The 23,178-nt window shown below is 46.5% G+C and overlaps 1 protein-coding gene across 37 annotated transcripts in view; it reads right to left on the bottom strand.

Moving 5' to 3' along the window:
- Positions 1-23,178, bottom strand: part of NCOR2 (nuclear receptor corepressor 2) — a 419,584-nt gene that overhangs the window by 267,624 nt on the left and 128,782 nt on the right. For all 37 annotated transcript variants that reach the window (XM_038372887.1, XM_043497676.1, XM_043497682.1 and 34 more), the window contains one exon: positions 18,259-18,386. In XM_038372887.1, coding sequence (XP_038228815.1) covers positions 18,259-18,386 — 128 coding nt within the window. The remainder of the gene's footprint in view (positions 1-18,258; positions 18,387-23,178) is intronic.

Here is a 23,178-nt window from a genome sequence, read left to right as displayed (position 1 = left end):
GGCTCCTGCATTTCCACATTAAGAATTCCTGAAGGGTTGTACCCCATCGCGGGAGGATAAAGTGTTCAACTATTTACACTTCCCAGGCAGCTAAAGACCTGTGTTCTTCAGTTTTGTGCCTCACAACACTCCCACCGTGGTAGGCTATCCAAGGAAAAGATGGACTGGTGGTAACAGCACAAAACAGGGATTCAGACAACCTGGATTCATTTCTCAACTCTGCCAATGACTTCTTGCATAGTGCTAGGCAAGTCACTTGATTTCTCTGTCCCTCAGTGGTTTATCTGTAGTGCCCTTTGTTTTCAGTTTTTATTTTATATAATTTTTCCGGGAATTTATCAATTTTTTTTACTACAACAAAAACAAGTAAAAATCGGTGGGGGAAAAAACTTAATTTTTCTGGGAAAACATTGGGGTTTATTTTGGTGGACGGAAGGATGGGGAAAAGTATTCAGTAGATTAGCGGTTCTCCAATCATGGGTCAGGACCCCAAAGTGGGTTGTGACTAGTGTTCCCTCTAATTTTTTACGTCCATGTGCGGAATGAATTTTGTTATGTGCACCAATATGGAGGTGATGTGTGACACATGACCTTCATATTGGTGCACATAACAAAATTCATGCGGTGGGGGTCGGGCCAAGGGGTTTGGAGTGTGTGGGGTGGCTCAGGGCTGTGGCAGAGGGTTGGGGTGTCAGGGGGGATGAGGGGTTCAAGGTGCAGGACGGGGCTCAGGGCTGTGGCAGAGAGTTGGGGTGCAGGAGGTACAAGCTCTGGGGTGGAGTCTGGGATGAGGATGAGGGGTTCAGGGTGCAGGAGGGGGCTCAGGGCTGTGGCAGAGGGTTGGGGTACAGGAGGTGCAGGCTCTAGGGTGGGGTCAGGGATGAGGATGAGGGGTTTGGGGTGCAGGAGGGTGCTCAGGACTGGGGCAGAGGGTTCAGGTGCGAGGGGTTGTGGGCTCTGGGGTGGGGCTGAGGGGTTTGGGGAAGCACGGGGGGGCTCAAGGCTGGGGCAGAGAGCTGGGGTGCAGGAGGTGCGGGCTCTGGGGTGGGGCCAGGGATGAGGAGTTTGGGGTACAGGAGGGGGCTCAGGGTTGGGGTGCAGGCTCTGGGGTGGGGAGAAAGGACTCCCCACCGTCCCCTCTCACTGCAGTAGCTCAGGGTTGGGAGAGAGGTGTCTCTCCCCAGCCGTGGCAGCTCTGGCAGGGCTCCTCTTTCCCGGCCATGGCAAGTTCAGGGCAGGTCCGCACTGGGGCCAGCATAGAGGGGCTCCTCTCCCCCAGCCATGGCAGGTCTATGCTGGGGCTGGGGCTGGCGAGGAGGGCGCCTCTCCTTGCTGCATCCCTGAGCTGCTTCATGGGGCTTAATAGGCAGCTGTGCATCCACGCAGCTCACAGGGAACTTAGGTCATGACCCCTTTTTAATGAGGTCGCCAGACCTGGCATTAGACTTGCTGGGGCCCAGGGCCAAAGCTGAAGCCTAAGCCCCACCGCCTGGGGCCAAAACCCCAGGGCTTCAGCCCTAGGTGGTGGGTCTCAAGTTACAGGGCCCCCACCACCTGTGGCTGAAGCCCTGGGGCTTCAGCTTTGGCCCCTGTGCCCGGGGCAGTAGGGCTCAGGCTTTAACTTTGGCACTCCTATCTGGAGCTGCAGGACTTGGGGAGGTTCAGGCTTTGGTCCCCACTCCTGGGGTCATGTAGTAATTTCTGTTGTCAGAAGGGGGTCACAGTGCAATGAAGTTTGAGAACCTGCAGTAGATTAATGCTTTGATGAATGGAATTCAATGCGATTTGCCACAGACTTAAAACAGCCACCTTTGAGTTTAAGAAAACAATACATCTCTAATCCCCAAATAAAACTTCTCATTTGAATAAACAGTTTACTGTTGTAGACACAGAACTATTAGCCCATAAATATTTACATTTAATAACTGGGCTACACCATTTGTAGTGCACACACTTGACAATCCTTTTCTCCTGTTTTTGTTTCTGTTTTAAACTTCTGAATAATTCCTTGTTTTCTAAACCATAATCTGATATAGATTTTCATTTTCTTCCCATTTTGGCGTGTTAGATCTGTAACCCGTTATCTGCTAACTGCTTGAAATGGGTACGTGGTGGGCGTGAGATTCATCAATACATTCAGACAAGCACGCACTTCAGAGTTTACATGCGTGCCTGTTTATTGTGTGCATCTTCTAAACTAATACATATGGCTTTACTTCAACACGCAGCTTTGCATATACACACATAGACTAATGTATCATCATAATACATATATCTCATTCAATGTAATGCATTTTCCCAATAAAACAAGTTATTTGATTGATACAAAAGCAAGGTGAAAAATGGTGGTGGGGGATGGGGAGGGGACCTCACCAAGCTTTGGGTCAGGCCCAAAGTAATTAGAGAGAGAGGAGGGGCCCTCCTGAAAACAATCACATTCAGTCAATTTGATGTGAAAGTTTTCTGTAAATGCACCAATGGGTTTCAGATCAAATGCGTTTAATTTATGAGTTAAAGAAGCTCCCAACCGCTCAACTCCTGGGCTTGCAAACTCAGCATGCATTCCAAGCATCAAGCCAGGAGTTTTCCTTCTTGCACACCACCACCAGTAACAAAGGTTCTGCAGGCCAAACTACACTGTCAGTGACAACCCGCATTGTCTGCCATGGGCTTGGGACAGGGGAAACTGCTGAAGTTCAGTGAACAATTCTGCTGATACACAGACAGGAATAAAATGTGGCTTGTTCACTCTCAGCTGAGGAGATAAGAGGATAAAGATCAATTCAATACTTGCATTATTTTTGCCATTTAAGCCTCCAAGTATAGCAGAGAGGAAATTTGCCATTTATGCAGCTACTTTTCAAAGTAAGCCTCTGAAATCCAGATCATTTCACTTGAATGATACAGCACTCTTCTAGCCAGCCTTGAAACACCTTGTGGCATCCCTCAAGTTTCCCGTTGTTCTGCCCAATCCCCCGGGCAAATTCTGTTGACCCACAGCTGCAGTTCAACATTTCATTTTCTGCTCTAACACTAAATAACAAACAGCAACTGCTGAGCACAGAGGGTGTTGAAATATTGCAACACCCAGACTCTGGTGCACAAAGGTAATTATAATCAGATTCCTATTTTCTTAAAGCATATATTACCAAGAAGCTGCTAATTGCCAAGGGACTGGCCTGAAGCCCTGGGACTTACAAAAAAAAAAAACCCCAAATCTAGCTTCAGGCGTATTCATTACATTGAGACATTTTTTAAAGATAAAATAATACAATTTTAAGAACACAATTCTCTATCATGACTCAGGCCTATACTGTGCCAAGCAACTATTACATTATAGGCTGCTATTTTATTTCAATTTCCACAGCCATTGGAACATCTATTGACTTTCATTCTGAGGAATTTCAAACGGCTCCTGAGATTACTTTACCCAATACAATTCCTTCAGCCTTTCTTGTTTGATAATAAAATGCTATTGCTAGAAATTTTCACACCTTTCACTCTCCACATTCACACCTGTAGCAAGATCTTTACAATGGACTTTTATGCAGCAACAGCATTGCCATTAGAGTAAAAATAGCTCCAGCTAGAAAAAAAGTTTAGTTACATTCTATTTTAGTTAGTGTTGCATTTTCTCCAAAATTAGTACCCACCTGGCCATTTCATTCCAGAAATTTCCAGTTCGCTAAAGGAAAAGAGTGTTTCTAATGTCATGTTCAATTGCACAACCAGTAACTAAACACCAACAGGCTAATCTTTGGCAACCGACACTTGGAATTAGTAAAGTATAAACAGTTATGATTTCATGCAAATTACTAAGCAACTCCCAGTGCAATCAAATGAGTACTGAGAGTGCTCATCACATTGCAGGGTCAGGCATTGTTGCAGATGCCCTCCTTCAAATAAATTTTTTACCATATTATACTCATGGCTGCTTTAAGTCTGTATCATTTATAAAAGAGGGTTGGTAACAGGCTTGCAATGTTTGCCTGAAATGGCTAGGAAAGGGTTACACGGGTTTTGTTGCTTCACTGACTAAGGTGTCTCATTAGTTGGACATAAAGAAAGTTGAGTGTGTTTTCCTCTGGGGGAGACACGATCTAGGGTGTGTGCTGAGCAAGAAGGAATCCTGGGAGCAGCGAGGCCAGGGAAGACCTGATCTGATCTTGACTTTATCTTCGCATTTGTTTTGTTAGCAAAGTCAAATCCCAGGGAGGGGGTGAGCTTGGACTTTTCAAACTGTAAAAATAAAATAAATAATAATGAATAAAGTTCTTGCATTAACTAAAACTGCCCTCAGTGTCTCCCAGAAGCACATAACTTTGTTCCTCAAATCAGCGGAACCTTTTGGGCACTCCTTCAAGTCTTATAACCATGTTCTCCAATGGGCTGCCAACCCTAGGGAAGGCCAAAAGTGGGATGAGGCCAAAACCTTTAACACTATTACATATTTTTCAGACGGTTATCACCATTTCTCTGGCAATAATGAAGTTCCTCGCTATTTAAATGGAAGGGTTATCTTTAAAGGACACTCAATGCCAGCAGGCCAAAAAAAAAAAAAAGGGACCCACCAGCTGGGATTTTGATATGTGCCACAGCACATTCCCCCCAACTCTAAGTTTGGTGCCTGCCTGGTCTTTGTCGGAGACCCCAAGAAATGTCCTAGTGCTCTGAGCACTTCCAAAGAGAATCCCGCGACTAGGAGAGAGGTTGAAATTCACAAGGACTGAGCACACAACCAGCACAAGAGGCGGCAAGTGCTACAAAATTCTCTCTGATACACACAGGGACGCGCACGCGCGCACACAGAACCAGCATCCTGGACTGGTGCTGTAAGGTTGCTAAAAGTGTCTTTTTAATTTAAAGTCAGTCTGTAGCCCCGACTTTGGTGAAAAAACATCCTTTTTAGAGATCTGGCAGGAAATACTGCATGGAAGTGCCCAGCACACAGATTAATGAGGATCATATAAAAGATGTGCCATTTCCAAAGCAGGTAATCCTCTGGACCCGTTAACTTTAACCGTTTCTCTTTGAAATACGCATCTGAACAATCATTTTACACATGGGCTCCCAATCTATGAGACTTTCTTCAAAGCGACCTAGAGTCATTGAAAATGGTGACAGTTCTACTCCTGTCATGTCCTGTTTCAGGTCCCTAACCATAATCTCCAAGCTCTCCACTGAGGAAACTGAATCAGGCTTGTATGACAGCATGAAATTCTGGCTCCACTAAAATCAATGGCAAACCTCCCACTGATTTCAATGAGGCCAGGATTTTATCCATACTGTTTACAACATCAGCAGCAGCAGCCAGTCTGCGTGAGGGCTCCTCCCAATTTTGTTCACACTGGGGGAGCAGAATCAGATTTAGCAAGAATGGCACAAGTCTACTGCATCTCTCAAATGCAGACAAAGCCTCAGAGGCCGGCACAAGTCTCTAGAATACTTTTTCAGGACCGACCAACAGGCCCCCCGAGTTGGAAACTGGTTTGCATTAACTGGTGGCCTTTTTTGGGGGGGGGGGGTGCTTGTTTCTCTCCAGCTGAGAAGATTTCGATGGTTAGCAGACAAAGATTTTTCTGTTACAAAAAAGTGTTTAATTAGAACATAAAAATGACCATACTCTGTCTTCCAACAATGGACAGTGCCAGATGCTTCAGGCGGAATGAATAGAACAGGCCATTATTGAGTGATCCATCCCGTCAATCAATTGCAGCTTCTGTCCGTCAGAGGTTTAGGGACACCCAGAGCATGGGGTTGCGTCCCTGACCATCTTGGCTAGGAGCCATGGATAGACCTACCTTCCATGAACTTATCAAATTCTTTTTTGAACTCGGTTATGCTGTTGGCCTTCACAACATCCCCTGGCAACAAGTTTCACAGGTTGTGCACTGGAGGAAGAAATACTTCCTTACATTAAACATTACATTTAAACATATTACTCACTAGACTCCACCAAATCTATCAGTTACAGACAGATGTCAACACTCCTTTGAAAAATATTTATTAAATGGAATGGATTTATAACAAATGCCCAAATTTGTCAGAGTTCAACAACCCCTTATCTCTAAAGCACGGGTGGCCAACCTGACCCTGAGAAGGAGCCAGAATTTACCAATGTACATTGCCAAAGAGCCACAGAAATAGGTCAGCAGTCCCTCATCAGCTCCCTCCCCCACTCCCAGCACCTCCTACCCAGTGGCAGCCCCACCAATCAGTGCCTCCCCCTCCATCCCTGCATCTTCCGACCAGCTGTTTTGTGGCGTGCAGGAGGCTCGGGGGGGGAGAGGGAAGGATGAGGGCATGGCAGGCTCAAGGGAGGAGGCGGGAAGGGGTGGAGTGGGGGCAGGGCCTGTGGCAGAGCCAGGGGTTGAGCAGTGAGCACCCCCCAGCACACCGGAAAGTTGGCACCTGTAACTCCAACCCCAGAGTCGGTGCCTATACAAGGAGCCACATGTTAACTTCTGAAGAGCCGCATGTGGCTCCAAAGCCACAGGTTGGCCACCCCTGTTCTAAAGCTATCCAGAAAAGGAGGAGGAACTATCTGGGCCACGTTTTAAGAACAAAGCCTAGTTTGCCACGGCAGGCGTGCCACCCTGCAGCTGAAGGAACACACAAGAGGGACTGAATGAAAGAGTCCCTCTGCCAGACACTACTCAGTTAAGGACTTACAGGACTTCACAACATAGAGGATATGCCAAAAGCGGCCCGGAACAGACAGGGATGGAGCAGCCCTCTTCATGCCCTAAGTGTCATCTGATGGCGCAGGAAGGATTCCAATGATGAGCTGTGCAAGTACAGAACAGTTAGCTCACCGCTTGCTTGAACTTTGATTTTGGCAAATCTCTACAGAAGTTTGACTGCCCCAGGCCAGGCTAGCATATTTGGTTCTTCATAATGCCATCTGTGGCAAGTCCTACCAGATGGTAGGTAGCTTTGCCTCAGCAGCCTGGCACAAAAATTTCAGCTTGCATCTACCACGTCAGTCTCAGTTTAGATGAAAGTACTGGGTTTATTTAAAAGCTACTGCTTAAAAAAAAAAAAAAAAAAAAAAAACTCCATGCACACTGCCTGAACCAGCATAAATTTTAACACTCTGCCACATGGGACAGCACAGGCTAACTCAATAGAGAGAGAACAAGTACTCTGTGCGTGTCCTTGGATTGTCAGCTAACACAAAAGCTCTTCTTTCCGTAACTCCTTAAAAACAGGGGTGGGCAAACTTTTTGGCCCGAGGGCCACATCTTGGTATGAAAATTGTATGGTGGGCCATGAATGCTCATGAACTTGGGGTTGGGGTGCAGGAGGGGGTGAGGGCTCTGGCTAGGATGCAGGCTCTGGGATGGGGCCAGAAATGAGGAGTTCAGGGCTCCAGGCTGGGGTGTGGAAGGGGGAGAGGAAAGGCTCTGGTTGGAGGTGTGGGCTCTGGGGTGAGGCTGGGGATGATGGATTTGGGGTGTAGGAGGGTGCTCCAGGCTGGGACCAAAGAATTCAGAGGGCAGGAGGGGAGGGATCAGGGCTGGGGCAGGGGGTTGGGGCACGAGGTGGTGAGGGCTCTGGCCAGGATTCGGGCTCTGGGGTGGGGCCAGAAATGAGGAGTTCAGGCTGCGGAAGGGGGCTGTGGGCTGGGGCAGGAGGTTGGGGCACGGGAAGGGAGCAGGCTCCAGGCAACGCTTACCTGAAGCAGCTCCTGGAAGCAGCAACAACATGTCCCCACTCCGGCTCCTATGCGGAGATGCGGCCAGGCAGCTCTGCGCGTTGACCCGTCCGCAGGCACCGCCCGTGCAGCTCCTGTTATCCACAGTTCCTGGCCAATGGGAGCTGCGGAAGTGGCACTTGGGGCAGGGGCAGCACGTGCAGCCCCCGACCCTAAGCGTAGGAGCCGGAGCGGGGACATGCTGCTGCTTCCAGGAGCCTCGACTTATACACGCGGAGTGCCCTCCAAACCCACTCTCTGGCTGGAGCACGGGAGCAGGACAAGCCCCAGACCCCGCTCCCCAGCAGGAGCTCGAGGGCCGGATAGGGCCCCCGGGCCGTAGTTTGCCCACCCCTACCTTAAAAATTTGGAGTGCGAGCAGATAATTCTTAGTTCACATTTATGCTAGAATCACCATTTATCCTGAAGGTTGTAGAGTCTTTCCAATTTCACCAGGGCAGTTACACACCTTGCAAGACTATTTTCCCCTCTCAGAAAAGAACTCTGGGTCAGCACATCATTGAAGGGAAACTGCATCATGAAGTGACTTATACAAGCATCACTGCATCATAATGAAGTTGTGTGTCACAAAGTGGCAATGCAAATGAGTTTGCCCTTTGGGATGAAATTCATAATAAGAACCCTACATTTCTAGTTTTCATTCCAAAATATGAACAGCTCAGTGTTGAGGAAAGCAAAATATCAACCAAGCAGAGTAATGAAATCTTCCTCACATTACTCTAACCAACCCACGCTGGTCCAGTCATGCAAAGCCCAGGACTTCTCCTCAGAACAATCTTCTCCCATCATGCCAAAGGAGACAGATATGTAAATTATGAAGTTGCCACTTCCATGTTCATTTCATCATGACCTGAGCTTCATTTGAATCCAGGCCTTAGTAGGTAAGGTTCTTGTGCCTGTTTTACAAAAAAATAAAAATGCTATATTGAAAACCTCTTCCTTCGAAGGGCCTGATCCTCCGAGGTGCTGAGCACCTTAACTCAACCTAGCTTCAATGGGAATTGAAGGAGCTTATTGGAGCGGATCTTAACATTGGGAACAGATATCCAGATGTTACCAGCTATGGCTTTCATCCATTATTTTCCCACATTAATTTTAACAAAACAAAACAAAAAACAAAACCAGACCAAGAATGTAATTTTAATATTGTGAAACAACGACATGAGGGGCTGTGGATGGAGCGTAGTGAAGCCAGCATTACAGCCTTCAGCTGAAAAAGGGGGTCACCTTTAAAAACAGGACCTTAATTAAGCAGAGTAAATAAAATCAGAGTGATCGCACTTTAATTCTGGAACATTTGGTGCCATTTGGCCCAAACCCGATTAAGATAGAAAAACTGCACATTATTTCCTTAGCCGCATATTGTGGCGGCTTTCCACACGTTTCCAACTCCCACGACTCCCTGGGCTGGTCAGTCAGGGGGATTAATCATATTCAATAAACATAGTAATTAGGCTGTCCCTCATTCTATAGCACACGTGGCTACTCCTGACTGCCACAGAAACCTGACAGCTGGTTAATAAACCCAAAAAATCATTATCGTCAAAGGGAGCATACTTCACATCAGTGCTGGGTGAACTCTTTAAAACCTGAATTGCTGCTCAGTGGAGAAACTCCAAAGAAAGGGCATGGCTCACAAACTGGTGATACAATCTACCCACCCTGAAAACACCGACTCACTTTACCACAGATAAACATGTGTCCCGTACATTACAGCTACAATTTCTCCAAGTGAAACCATTATATAGTCAAATTTTCTTGTGTTAATAAGAAAATTTGACTAAAAACTGTTACACACACACACACACACACACACACACACACACACACACACTCACTCCACCTGCCACGCTACAGTCAACCCAATTATTCTCATTTCTCCAGCAGATTAAAAATTGGGAAAAAAATAAAATAAATAAACTGAGCCCTGTAATCTTACCAGGACATTCCTTTGCAAGTATTCACGGTACAACTCGTACCAACAGTAGATCCTGAAATACTTTTCTTAGCTCCTGCGTTCCAGCTGGCAACAGTCAACTGAACAAGCTAAGGGGAAGTCTTACGGCTCCTTCCAAGAATAAGCCTGCAAATCAATAAACTGTCAGGGAAAGCAGCATATCAGGGAGATGAAATGCAGAGGTGACTTCCCCAAAGCAATGCCACCAACAGGGTTCAAGCCTTCCTTCCCTCCTTCAAGCCAGGATCACAAGAGAAAGTGCGTGGATAGTTCCTTCTAGATCAAAACCCAGAAAAGTTCCCTTCCCTATGGGTATTACCCTGCTTGTGGAAAGGGAAGTGTCAGCAGCTACTCCAAGCAGCAACCTCTGCAGATCCAGGCTGCCACGTATGGGAAGCAGGGAAGGTCAAAAAGATGGCACAATACCCCCTCCCCTCCATGGCAGCCAGTGGGAGCAGTGCCAGAAAGCTGACTGCTCCAGGATGTATTAAGTGTCGTAGAAACCTTTTCGCCCCTGTTGATGCAGCAGGGGAAATCCTGCGAGTGCCACCCCAATTGTGTGGAGATCCAAAGAGTGCACGATGCCTCCCTGGAGAGACGCTCTGGGGCCGAGCAGTGCTGACCACTACTTCCAAAAGGTTCATGTGAAAGTCAGCTCCAGTCCCACCACCCAGTCTATTGCCTGCCCTTTATGAGTACCCATATCTGCAAGCCCTTCTTCATCACAACAGGTATCAAACTAACCTCTCAACAGGGTGCCCAGTGTCTACCTCACAAACAGCCCACCACCATCACAACTGGCACCAGCTGGCCACCCCAGGCGAGAAGCTACGGCTCCCCTACAACTGCACACTAGAACAAGAGTCAGGCAGCACGGAGAAACTTGGACTTCTGCTCTCGCCCTGCTCTGCGTGAGGACTTCAAACCTCCCATCTTTGGTGTCTTTCAGAAGCAGCCTCACACCCTGGGCAAACCTCCCCAACCCTGCCCTGCCAACAGGCCAAAACCCTGACCTGCCATGACCACCTCCAGCAGCAAGAGGGGAATTCCCTCTCTACAGCCCACTCAACTCCTGATCCCTCTGCTTCGACTGACAAATCCGGGCACCCAACTGAGCTGTGCTCTGGGAAAGGACTGACACCAAACCCATTCCCCACACACCCCAGGACACCAAAACAGCCACAGCTTTCTGTCACTGTAAACATGGGCTGGCTTCAAACTGGTATCCTCCCAAGGAAATGCTCAATAGCCTATTCCCATTCCACGGAGCTCCTAAAGCCAAGCCTCAGTAGCGAAGATAGACTAATCGACAGGGTAGAGAGAGACACTGCCTTGCCCCAATCATAACCTTTTCAAGAACAATCCCAGGTGGAAGATGCTACACGCCTCCAAGGGATCTCAGTGGGTTTTACAAGCACTACAAACACTTCTGTGGAGTAGGTCAGTGGTGTCACCGGTGTACAAAGCACAGAGAGGCGAGGGGACTTGGCCAAGTTAACAACGTCAGGCCAGAGCAACCAGGGCCTTGGTCTCCTGAATCCCAGACGGCACGTTCCCTCTATGTAAAATAAGTTGCATCAACCCCTTTTCCAGCGGAGCGGCAATAACAGAACCAATCCGACTGCCCCAACCGGCGGTCCCAGAGCGGCCAGTGTGGATGGGTGCGAAATTGGAGGTGCTGCAGGTCAGGTGCTCGGCACGCTGGCCAGGCAGTGCAGGGCAGTCCGCCTGGCCTGCATCTGTTCTGCTAATAAACACAGGCCCTCAGTCTCCAGGGCTGTCAGTCTGGCACCTTCCACTTGTACCAGACTCGCTCGCACTTAAATAAGGGCATGGGGGAAAAAGTGATTCTGACAGCGCGTCAGACGCAGCAGCCAGAACCAGACAGGCTGTTTCCTTTCTGTATATTCTAAATGGGGGGGGAAGGAGGGCAACAGCCTAGAAATCCATAAACAAGTACCTCACACCTCCCGCTGCTGTGTGCCAGGCAGAGTATTACACCATGGAAGGCGGGATGAGACTCTTCCTTTCAGACAGAGCACACTTTTGTGCTTCCCAATCTCCCGCCCCCGATTCACAGACATGATTTGTGTTTGTCATCCCTCAAAGCCTTGCGTGCTGAGAGCCAGCTGCCTCCGCTTGCAGCCAAATCAATCGGAACACCGGAACAAAGCCAAAGCGCTTACAAATGCGCCTGGCTTGAACCTGCCACAGGGGACTCAGCTGCCCGGATTCCTGAGCTGCTCCTCTCCCTTCAGCACTGGGGTTCGCTTTTGTGCCAGGGAAAACCAGAACTATTCATGGTGTCAGATACAGGCTACCATCCTGCCTTGCTCCAGCCAGAGGGCAAGACGACAGGGACATTTCTCTGCCTTTTACTATGGTACCTCGCCTAGCAATTAAAGAATGTGAAAGAGAGGCTCCTTCTAATCAAAATGACTCCAAAGATTAAAATAATCTTATTTTCATATACAATAGAACCTCAGAGTTACGAACACCCTGGGAATGGAGGTTGTTCGTAACTTTGAACATTAGGGTTGTTCTTTCAAGTTTACAACAACTGAACATTGAGTTAATGCAGCTTTAAAATTTCACTATGCAGAAGAAAAATGCTGCTCTCTATTTTTTTGTAGTTTATGTTTAACACAGTACTGTACTGCCTTTTTTTTTAGGTCTCTGGGGCTGCCTGATTGTGTACTTCTGGTTCCAAACGAGGCGTGTGATCAACTGGTCAGTTCGTAACTCTGAGGTTCTACTGTATCATTTTAGAGGTGGTGATTTCAAAGGTGCCACTGATTTCAGGGAAGGGTTAATCTTTTGTTTTTAGTGTGCGTTTTTAAAATGCATCTCTTTTGGGGAGTTGTCACTGTTTAAAATGTGTATGTATTGACTGTATTATGTGCAGCTGCCTCTAGCTAAAATGTTGTTTTAATAAACATTCCAACCAGATTCCAGGAGCCAGGCAGTCTTTCAGGCAGGCAAGTGGAGAGTACACTCCAGATGAGCACGACAAATTGGAATCCAGCAGCAAGGTGCCCAAAGGGTTAGGTCTACAGCTGTTTCACTGGGATACTGTTTTAGAGAAGAACTTCACACCAACAAGAGAGGGCAGCCTGGTCTCATGGCCTGATTTTTTAATGTATTTAGGCACCGAACGATGCAGATCGATACCTATTGGGATATTCACAAGGGCCTAGAAACCCAACTCCCATTGAAATCAATTGTTTGACAGATTTCAATGGCAATTAGGCACCCAGGAGCTTTTTTTTTTTTCGGGGTGGGGGATGGGGGGCAGAAAAAAAATCACTAGGCATGCTACATACCTTTGACAATCTGGCCCCACATCCACAAGCTCTGGGCTCAAGTCCCTCCTGAGCTTAATAGCATTGGTGTGCTCACGGAGTAGAAGAAGGCAAGGACATGTGACATGGGTTTGAACCAGGCCACAGCTTTCTTAGACAAATCGCATCTAAAAGGGGCCAATCAGGGGACAGCCCAGAGCCATCACACACCCCACAGATCTTTTGCCAATTCTTGAGGACTCCCAATCATCACACAGGGAGGGTCTCTTGGGGCCTCCCCTCACTTGCCAGCATCCCTTTCCTTTTGGGGGTTGAGGCAAGAGGGGACCTCAACCCCCAGCCAGCAACATCATCAAATGCATTGGCAGTCCCCCCCAGGTAGTGCCCCAGCCCTGGTTTGCATTTGCCCCCAAGGAGTTAGACATAATGCCCCATCTCATAAGGAGATGCCCTCAGGATACCCATTATATTATCCTTTTTTGGATCTGCAGCCTAAATCAGCGAGTCCCCACACTGGGCACCTGCCAACCTAACACAGGTCCCCACTGTGCCCCCCAGGAGGGGGAGAATCCCAGTCCTCTGGCTGCCCAAAACCCAACCTCTAGGTTTCGCTGAGAGGAAGGCGCAAAAGGCAAGACTCATTCTACTGTTATGGGGGGAAATTCCTTCCCACCCCCAAAGCGGTGACAAGCACAGCCCACAGCAACCTAGATAGGGAGGGAGGGTGAGTTGACTGCTAGAAACCAGCAAACAGGAAGTGGCTCTGAGCACATGCTTATCATCATGGCTCCAAATCTGGTGCCAAATCCCACGAGACCTCAAGCCCACCCCAGAAGCCCTGTGGCAGCTGGAAATCTCGCAGGACCTGGCCCGTCCTGTCCTTTTGCCCTCTCCCATTGTAGGAGCCACCAAAACACAACCCTCCCTAGGCACAGGGCTCTCTTATTTGCAGCTTCATCTTAGCAAATGCAACCTTTTCATAAGGTTATCTCCTTGGGCACTATGGGGAACAGATAGAAAGAAAGAGAGAAGGGACCAGTTTTTAAAATATGGTTGTGTTTATGGAATGCCTGTCTAGATGCATCCAGAACTGACATTACATGCTGTACAAGTCCTAAGCATTCATGTGGCCGACAGTCTGAAAATAATCGTAGGGTAAGAAAGGACCGCAAGGGTAATCTAGTCTAACCCCCCTCCCCCAGCCAAGATGCAGCATTTGCTGTGTCTAAATCATCCAAGACAGATGGCTATCCAGTCTCTTTTTGAAAATCTCCAGCAAAGGAGCTTCCACAACTTCCCTAGACAGTCTGTTCCATTGTCCTACGGGTCTTAGGAAGTTTTTCCCCTGAAATTTAATCTAAATCTGCTATGCTGTAGTTTGAACCCACTCCCCTTGTCCTGCTTTCTGCGGCAAGCAAGAATAATTTTTCCTCCATCTTTTTTATGGCAGCCTTTCAAGTATTTGAAGATCGCAATCATTTCCCTTCCCCCCCCCCCCCATCTCCTCTTTTCCAAACTAAACATACCCAGTTCGTTCACCTTTCCTAGTATGGCTTGCATTCCATCCCTTTGATCATCTTTGTTGCTTGCCTCTGGAGCCTTTCAAGTTTCTCCCCAACCTTTCTACACATTGGCGACCAAACTGGACGCAGTACTCCAGCTAGAGTCCTAACCAGTGCCAAGTAGAGCGGTACAACCACCTTCCGTGATTTGCATGCTATGCCTGTTAATGCAGCCCAAAACTGCATTTGCTTTTTTTGCAACAGCATCACATTGCTGACTCATGTTGAGGTTCTGATCCACCACAACTCCCAGATCCTTCTCAGAAGTGCTGCTGCCAAGCCAGTTATCCTCCATTCTGTATTTCTGCATTTGGTTTTTCTTCTCTAAGTGTAGCACCTTACATTTGTCTTTGTTGAATTTCATTTTATTGTCTATAGTCTAGTTCTCCAATTTATCAAAATCCATCTGAATCTTACTCTATTCTCCAAAGTGCTGGCAACCTCCCTAGCTTTTTGTCATCTGCAAATTTCATCAGGATACTCTCTCTTCCTGCATTCAGGTTATTAATAAAGATGTTAAACATCGGTCCCAGAACAGATCCCTGTGGAATCCGACTTGAGACCTCCCTCCAATCTGACATCATCCCATTAAAAGTTACTTTGTTTGCAGTTGTTTAAGCAATTATGTATTCACTTAACGGCAGTTCTGCCAAGCCTGCATTTCTCCAGCTACTTATCAGAATGTCATGTGGAACTGTGTCAAAAGCCTTGTTAAAGTCCAGGTATATTATGTCCATCGCATTCCCCCTAACCACCAAACCAATTACCTTGTCAAAGAAGGAGATCAACCTGGTTTGGCATGATTTGTTCTTGGTAAATCCATTCTGGCTTCTTGTGCTCACCCCTCCATCCTCCAGGTAGTCGCAAATTGAATGTTTTAGACATTGCTCTAGTAGCTTCCCAGCTATCTAGACCAGGCTGACTGGTCTGTAGTTCCCCAGCTCCTCCTTTTTAAAGATGGGCACCACGTTAGCCCTGCTCCAGTCTTTCAGGCCCTCTCCTGTTATCCATGAGTTCGCAAACATCATTGCCAGTGGCTCCGAGATATCTTCAGCTAATTCCTTCAGTACCCTGGGGTGAACAGCATAAGGCACCGCTGATTTGAATTCATTCAAATTGGTCAGAAGATCCCCGACATGTTCTTTGCTTATGCCAATCTGCAGTTCTTTCCCCTGGTCTACAGTAACTTCGCTAGTCATCCAGTCACTATTTTTTGTGAGAAGACTGAAGCAAAGTAGGTGTTAAGCAGCTCCGCCTTCCTATCATCCTGTTACCAGATCACCTTCTGCACTGAGCAGAGGACCCAGGCTGTCCTTCATCTTTTCTTTAATCAGTGCTTGAAGGGTTAAAAACACACTATTCTTGGTCAGATTGGCAAAGACCCTGGGGGGGGAGGGGGTCACCTTCTTCTGCAGGATGGGGCCCAGGTCACTTGCAGGTTTAAACTAGTGTCAATGGTGGATTCTCTGTAACTTGAAGTCTTTAAATTACGATTTGAGGACTTCAGTAACTCAGCCAGAACGCAGGAGGTCAGACTAGATGATCATGATGGTCCCTTCTGACTTAACGTCTATGAGTCCACGACCACACTACACAGGATAGGCTCTATTGTATAAATCACATAGCATATACAAGGCAGTTGTTTCTGAGACCCTTTTGCATTTGGTGTTCTAAGAACTGCTCATGTAAAAAGAGTTAGTCCTATCAGCAGGCTGCTTTTGTATTCCCTCTGGTATTTTGTTATACAGGGAAACAAGAAATGAATGTGAAAGGAATACATTCAGTACCTTGAAACATAAATTCTTACTGGGCAAATGCCCAGAAAAGGGTAGGTCCTGTTCCAGATTTTGCCAAACCTCATTAGCACACTCATAATTGTAAAAACTAAAGTCAGGGGCTGTTTCTATCAAGATCCCATTTACGTAGGAGGATTCAGATAAACGGTTCTGATTTGGCCCACTTCCAACTTTGTTTTCAGGTGCTACACTATGGAGAAGTTACCACTGAGAAATCAGAGCAAGTCAAAACAATGCGTCAGGCAGAGAGATGGATTAGTAGTCACCAAAACTGACACTACCTCTTTGCACAAGTGCCTGATGCCTGCACTCAATCCACGTCACAAGTACATACATCACCATGCTACCAGATGCAAAGAGCAATTTCAAAATCTGTATTCTTTTGCCAAATTCTTGCTAGTTTGACTCGACTGCATCGGTGAGAACCCACGCTGCTGGGAAAAAGGATATTTTGGCATTTCTGGCCAAAATCTGGAGCAATCCATCATAAAGTTCATGCACTTACCATGGAACGAACTGGATGACCTAATATATCTTTCCCTATCTTTAACTATTATGATTTTGGAAAAGCAAAAATGTATTTTTGATCCAGCCATAACAGAGAGCTCAGCGATTCAGGACTGCACTTAGCCATACCCAGTAGCAAGAGTCAAACACTGTCTTGCACAAGTCTACTGTTCTACAGTATGTATTTCACTTCCAGGCTATTTTTTTCCAAGACCACTAGGTGTCAAATGCAGAAGAGAAACTAACATGGAGAGCATGGTGTTTTGCAGTGAAACCGAGAGCGAGAGTGCTGGCCTTTTTAACTGGTTAGCTCCTGTGGTTAGTGCATCTACAAAACTGTTAGCCACACTGTGTTTGCCTGAGCCGCACATAAAACACCCTGCACACTCTCCCTGGGGTTATCGGCGAGTGTGATGGGAAGGCAATGGGACCTGGCAAGAATGAAATGAGTGGAAGATGCAAATGTAAAAAGGAGAAATTTAAAAAAAAAACCAGGAGGAGAGCACCAAAAGAAGAAGTGGAGGTGAACAATGGAAACCGACCATTCTGGTTCCTCTAACTCCTCTCTTTTGCCTTTTAGAGTTAAAACCAAAACCAAAAACACTGCATTCACTTCCCACTCAGAGAAGCCCACAGAGCTGATTGAGCCAATGTACAGCTTCATGGAAGCGTTCTTGTTTAAAGTTACCCAGCGGACAGTAAAGGAGTTAAGAAAAAGGGACAAAGTCATAAATCAGGTTTCAGAGTAGCAGCAGTGTTAGTCTGTATTCGCAAAAAGAAAAGGAGTACTTGTGGCACCTTAGAAACTAATTTTTTAGAGCATAAGCTTTCGTGCATCCGATGAAGTGAACTGTAGCTCACGAAAGCTTATGCTCTAATAAATTTGTTAGTCTCTAAGGTGCCACAAGTCATAAATCAGTAATTACACATTTGCACCAGCGCAACTGAGCTCAGAGTCTGGCCCAGGGAATAGAGATAGAGAGCACACAGCCTGTTATTCTCGTGTTCTCTAGCTCAGGCTGTTAGATGTTTCCTCTGGCTTTAGCACCCATGGAGAACCAAAAAGAGCACACACCCGCAGGCCCAGTGCCCTCCCACTTAGCAGTGCCATCCACTGGAAATGGGAAGGACAGCCCCAGACACACAAGGCCCTTTCTTCCAAACGTTTGGCAGGTAGGGATCATTACGGGGATTGGATTATACTGGAGAAATCAGAAGAGCTTTTGCATCATCAAGTATAATAAACCTCATTAAAACACACGGAGCTCATAACAACAGCCCTTAGGTCTTACAGAGCGCTCGTCACCTTCCAAGCACTGTGCGAACATGAAGGATTGAGGAGTTCACACACACACACACACACACACACACACACCCTGAGGAGGAGACTCTGGGGGTAGAATGCCCGCCTCCTTACCTTTCATTCCCTGGCTGGAATTCAGACAGCAAGGAAGGCCTCCTCCGCTGTGGTTGCAAAACAGATCCAGGTGGTAGGTGGGAAGTGTAATCCCTGGGATGATGCTGATACTCTAAGAGACCCACATCCTGCAACAAATGTAGAAAGAAAGAGAGTTGTTCTGCGGATATCAAATATTCAGAGGACCATGATCACTTGCATTTACATCTCTGCAAATTATAGGTGATATTCCTTTAAGAACACCAGGTGCCAGACTGAATTCCCTGGGGAGCTCTGAGCTTTCTATCCACCATGTAAGGGGGAGCAGAGCGAGGGTCCCTGAGCGGCCTTATCAATGAACCTCAACACATGTTGGGTTGAGATGGTCTCTGTGGCCTAGTCAGTCAGTCCTGGGCCCCTCTGCTTGGACTGCTCAAAAGGGCACCACAACGGTGAGGGTGGTTGCTTATAACGTAGTCACACGTCCACTCTAGTCAGTGGACTCAGACCACAAACTCATTTTGCCTTGGGCAGAAGTGATCTGGGCTGGGTTTGATCCAGTGACCTAAAGCTGAAAGGCGCTGTCATCTTTCACCATTTCCCCTGAGCTATTCCATTCCCTCTCTCCTTCCCACCACACACACAAGAAATATGGCTAGAAGCCGACTGTCACTGAGCGGAGGCAGGTCTTTGTTCTGGACCTACAGTCGTAGCCTCATTCACTCAGTCCACATTCCCATCAATCACTTCACTGCAGCTTCTGGTGGAAGGGACTTGGAAAGGTCTTTTCAAGTGCAGCCCATTTACCAGGCATCTTGCATCTTTCTGATGCTATTCAAGGGGACATCCGATTGTCTGTGAAAGGATGCAGGCCTGCCTCTGCAGGGCCAGCAGCAGAAGTGTTAAACAGCCATCCTCCCACAGTACAGCAATACAGTCACGTGGTTAGGCCAAAATTCTCAAATGGGGGGTTTGGGAAGCAGCAAAGGGGCTTTATACAGTAAAACCTGGTGTGATGAAAAAATGTTTGTAATGTAAGATTACTTTTACTTAATTTCAATCCAGTTCTGCAGAGTTATCAACCTTCAGCACAACAAACCCACAGAGTTTAAGGAACCATTAGATTCTCTTGTCTGACATCCTGTGTCTCACAGGTCGTTTCACCCAGTTGCCCCTACTTTGAACTTGTGTTTGGCTAAAGCAGATCCTCCAAAAAGGTACATTATTATTATTATTATTTGTATTATCATGGCATCAAGGAGTCTCAGTCACAGACCCATTGCGCTACACACTGTACAAACACTGAACAAAAAGACAGTCCCTTCCCTAAAGGGCTTCATATTATGAGAAAAACTAATCAAGCTCATTTCATTGTCCAGCCTGAGGCCCTGTCTACACTAGAAAGTTTTACCATTTTCATTACACCTCTATAGTTAAAGCGGCACAACCCTGTGTAGCGTGGATGCAGGTATACCGGTGTGAAACAGCAACAGGCAGACAAAGGGCTCAATCCTGCAACTTGCTGAGCACTGTCCCCAATCCAGCCAAATACGTGATTAACTTTAAGCATGCAAGTGGGTCCGCTGAAATCAAATCCAAGGAGTAGAAAATTTTAAAAGAAAATTAAATTTCTAAAATGCTTTCAACTTTAGTAATCTAAGGTGTTGGTAACAATAAAGAAAAAATACATCTTCTTGACCATGACCCTTTAAACGTGGGTCCTGAGAACTGAGCAAAAAGGGGTAGAAAGGACATTTTGTTACTTATTATGTACTCATCCGTTTTGTTCCTTGGCCCTTGGAGAATACAGTACTGTATGTCCCTGATTTAATTAACTAAGGAGCCCTCCTGCTCTGTACCACAAAGGCTCTTATTCAAACAATGAAATATTTCAGCTGCTATATTTCAACTGTTGTTTATCTGCAGATAGATGCCTGACCATGGGGGGGAGTGGGGGGGGAGAAAGAGAGCAAAGATTATTCATCTAATTATCTAAGACACTGATCAATGCTTCGTAACGTCCCACCACCTTCATGAAAACCATGGTAATACTGGAACATAGTTTTGCCAGAAGGAAACTACTAGGACTTCAGACCATATTTTAAGTATTTTTCACCTGAAAAAATTTGAGAAGTTTCTACCCTGGTTTGATTCCCAAGCCACTCACTGTATAGTTTTGGTAAACCCTGCGGATATGCGTTTCAGGGGGGAGGAAGAATGATCCAGTGGATACAGCACTAGCCCAGGATTCAGAAGACCTCAGTTCCCTTCCCAGCTCAAAAGACTCGCCTTGACACCTTGGGCACATCACTTAGTCTCTCTGTGCCTCAGTGACCCCATCTGTATGATGGCAATAACAAATATGGCTGTTCCTCACAGCAGGGTTCTGAGGCTAAATGAAAGAGCTGGCCAGAAAGCAGGTTCTCTCCCCCCACAGAACTCTTAAATTTTTTGGCAAAAATTGCAAAGGAAGGCAATGCACCATGGGAGTCCCCAGCCATGGTAGAATGAAGTCCAGTCAGGGAGCCCAGCCCAAAAAGAGAACTGGGAAAAACAGGAGGAAACCAAACTATAACTCCCATGACGCACTGCAGCGGCACATGCAAATCATACTATTTAGGGTTTCTGCCAAAATATTTCTGGGGTTTGTTTTGTTGGGGGTTTTTTGGTTGAATCAAAAAAGCAAAATTGTCCATGGAAATCAGACAGAAACACCCAATTTTCTGCCAAAAGCCAATTTCAAAAGAAAATGTTCATGCATCCCTTCTAAATATATTAAAAACCGTGATGCTTTCAGGCTATGTCTACACTCAAACCGGTACAGCCACAGAGGAACAGCTGTGCCGCTGTAGTGCGTCAGTGTAAATGCTCACTATAGCGACAGAAGGGGTTCCCTCTATCGCTGTGGTTAATCCACCTCTCCAAGAGGGGGCAGCTAGGTTGACAGAAGAATTCTTCTGTCAACGTAGCGCTGTCTATGCCGGGGGATTAGATTGGTTTAACTATGTCGCTCAGGGGTTTGGAGTTTTCACCCCCCATGCAATGTAGCTTGGTCAACCCAACTTTTTAGTGTAGACCTGGCCCCAGATACTGTAGTGATGGGACTAGATAAGTCCCACCGATTTTCAAAAAGGGTGCAGTTAGGCAGCCTTTAAAAATCAAGAGGAGTTGGACAATGATCTCATGTTGAAAACTTCCCCCCTCAATTGTAAGAAAAAACAAAGAAATCAGCAATGAAAGCCAATGCTTCAATTGCAATTGGGACTACAGATTAGAAGAAAATGTCAGGAAATATCAAAGCCCAACATCTTGGGATGTCAAGAGGTAAAATAACATGTTTGTACAGTAACGCTATGGAAAACCGGGGGGGGGGGGAGGAGGAATTCTAGGTATTCCCTCCAGGGGAGCCAAGAAAAACAGAATTATTTCCAAGTTCAGCATCTCCTTCACAAAAGCTTAAAAGAGACAAATATCAAAAGGGGGAAAACGGTGGCGTCTATAGCTACTATTTCTTGTTATGCCTGGAATAGTACACGGGGATATTAGCCCATGGCACCAGGGTTCATGGTTTCCTGCCACTAAGCAATAGTGTGGCGTTACCCTTGGTTTTCTTTTTCTATTCTAAATTATCTTGGTCAGGTCCAGTCCTTTTTAAGCGGCATGGACAAGTTTGCATAGAATTTATCCAGCGCTTTACATCCCCTTCTTTAACTACACCCCTGCTATTCCAGACCTGGGCCTCTCCTGAACCGAGGCATGACTTGACAGATGGTTTCATGTGAAGAAAACACCTACTGGAGTCTGTTCAGGTCCAACTTTACTTTGGCATTCCCAATTCTGATATGGCCCAGCTCTCCAGAGATAAAATCCCCCAAGTTGCTTAATCTCTAGCAATACTAGCCAGTTGACCATGTGGCTCTGTTAGACATAGGTAGCTGGCCCAATTCTACATTACCTGATACATAAAACCAAGGAAGTTTGAGACGGAATGATCCTATCAGATCTTCCAGTCCATCTCCCAGACACTACAGGACTCCTCACGAAGGCACATTCCCCAAATTACTCGCTCATCCTATTTTTAAAGATCCCATATGATGTTGCTTTCGGCACTTCACTAGGGAAGTTATACAAAATATAAGCATACATAGAGAACGGATGGATAGACGGGCCCATAAACAGGACAATCCCCTTTTGAAGAAACTTATTAAAAGGAATAAATAATGCCCAGATTCCTAGTTTGAGAGGTGGATTTGTCAAGTAAAAATGTCAATCTCAATTTTGCATTAACAATTATATATGGTTTACGTCATGCCCAACCAGGAAGACCCTGCCAAGCCAATTACATGATTGCTAGGAGAGTATTGCAAACCTCAAAGAGGCAGGCATATTTCAGCCCTGGTGTTTAATGCAGTGGTGTTCAATCTTTCCTATACTCTGGTTCCCTTTTCCATACCGGATCCACACCACCAATCTAGCCAGGTCATCCCTCCATATAGCACGGTGTGAAGGGCAGCCTAGTCATGATTCCCTGACACCTGTGCCTGACCTCCCGCTTTAGCGCCCATGGTCTAAAGGGAGATTGTTTGTCAGGCCCAGTATCTCCCCAGCTCTAACCCTGTAAGAAAGCTCTCCCACTTCCAGATTGCCTCCTTCCATCCCCTGCTCAAGTCAGCCTTCCTCCCAATTCTCACGAGCCTTACAAGTCTTTTTATACTGCCTGAAGTGAAGGGGAAGCTCACAGAGATGTGCTACTACCCATGAGTTAAGATCTTTGAGACCTGCCTTTCCAGCTTCACCACTAAACGCAGCGTCGGCCATTACAATTTCCAAAAGTTCACTGACGGTCTCTGACCTGTTTCACTTCACTAACGTTAGTGCTTGGTTCTGCCAGCACAAAACATAACCTAAAAAATTAGCACAAAGGATTAAAATCCATGAATC

Source organism: Dermochelys coriacea, chromosome 15 (genome assembly GCF_009764565.3).
Source record: "Dermochelys coriacea isolate rDerCor1 chromosome 15, rDerCor1.pri.v4, whole genome shotgun sequence".
NCBI classification, from domain to species: domain Eukaryota; kingdom Metazoa; phylum Chordata; order Testudines; family Dermochelyidae; genus Dermochelys; species Dermochelys coriacea.
Note: the sequence above shows the minus strand (reverse complement) of the source record. Positions and strands in the feature narration are given on the sequence as shown.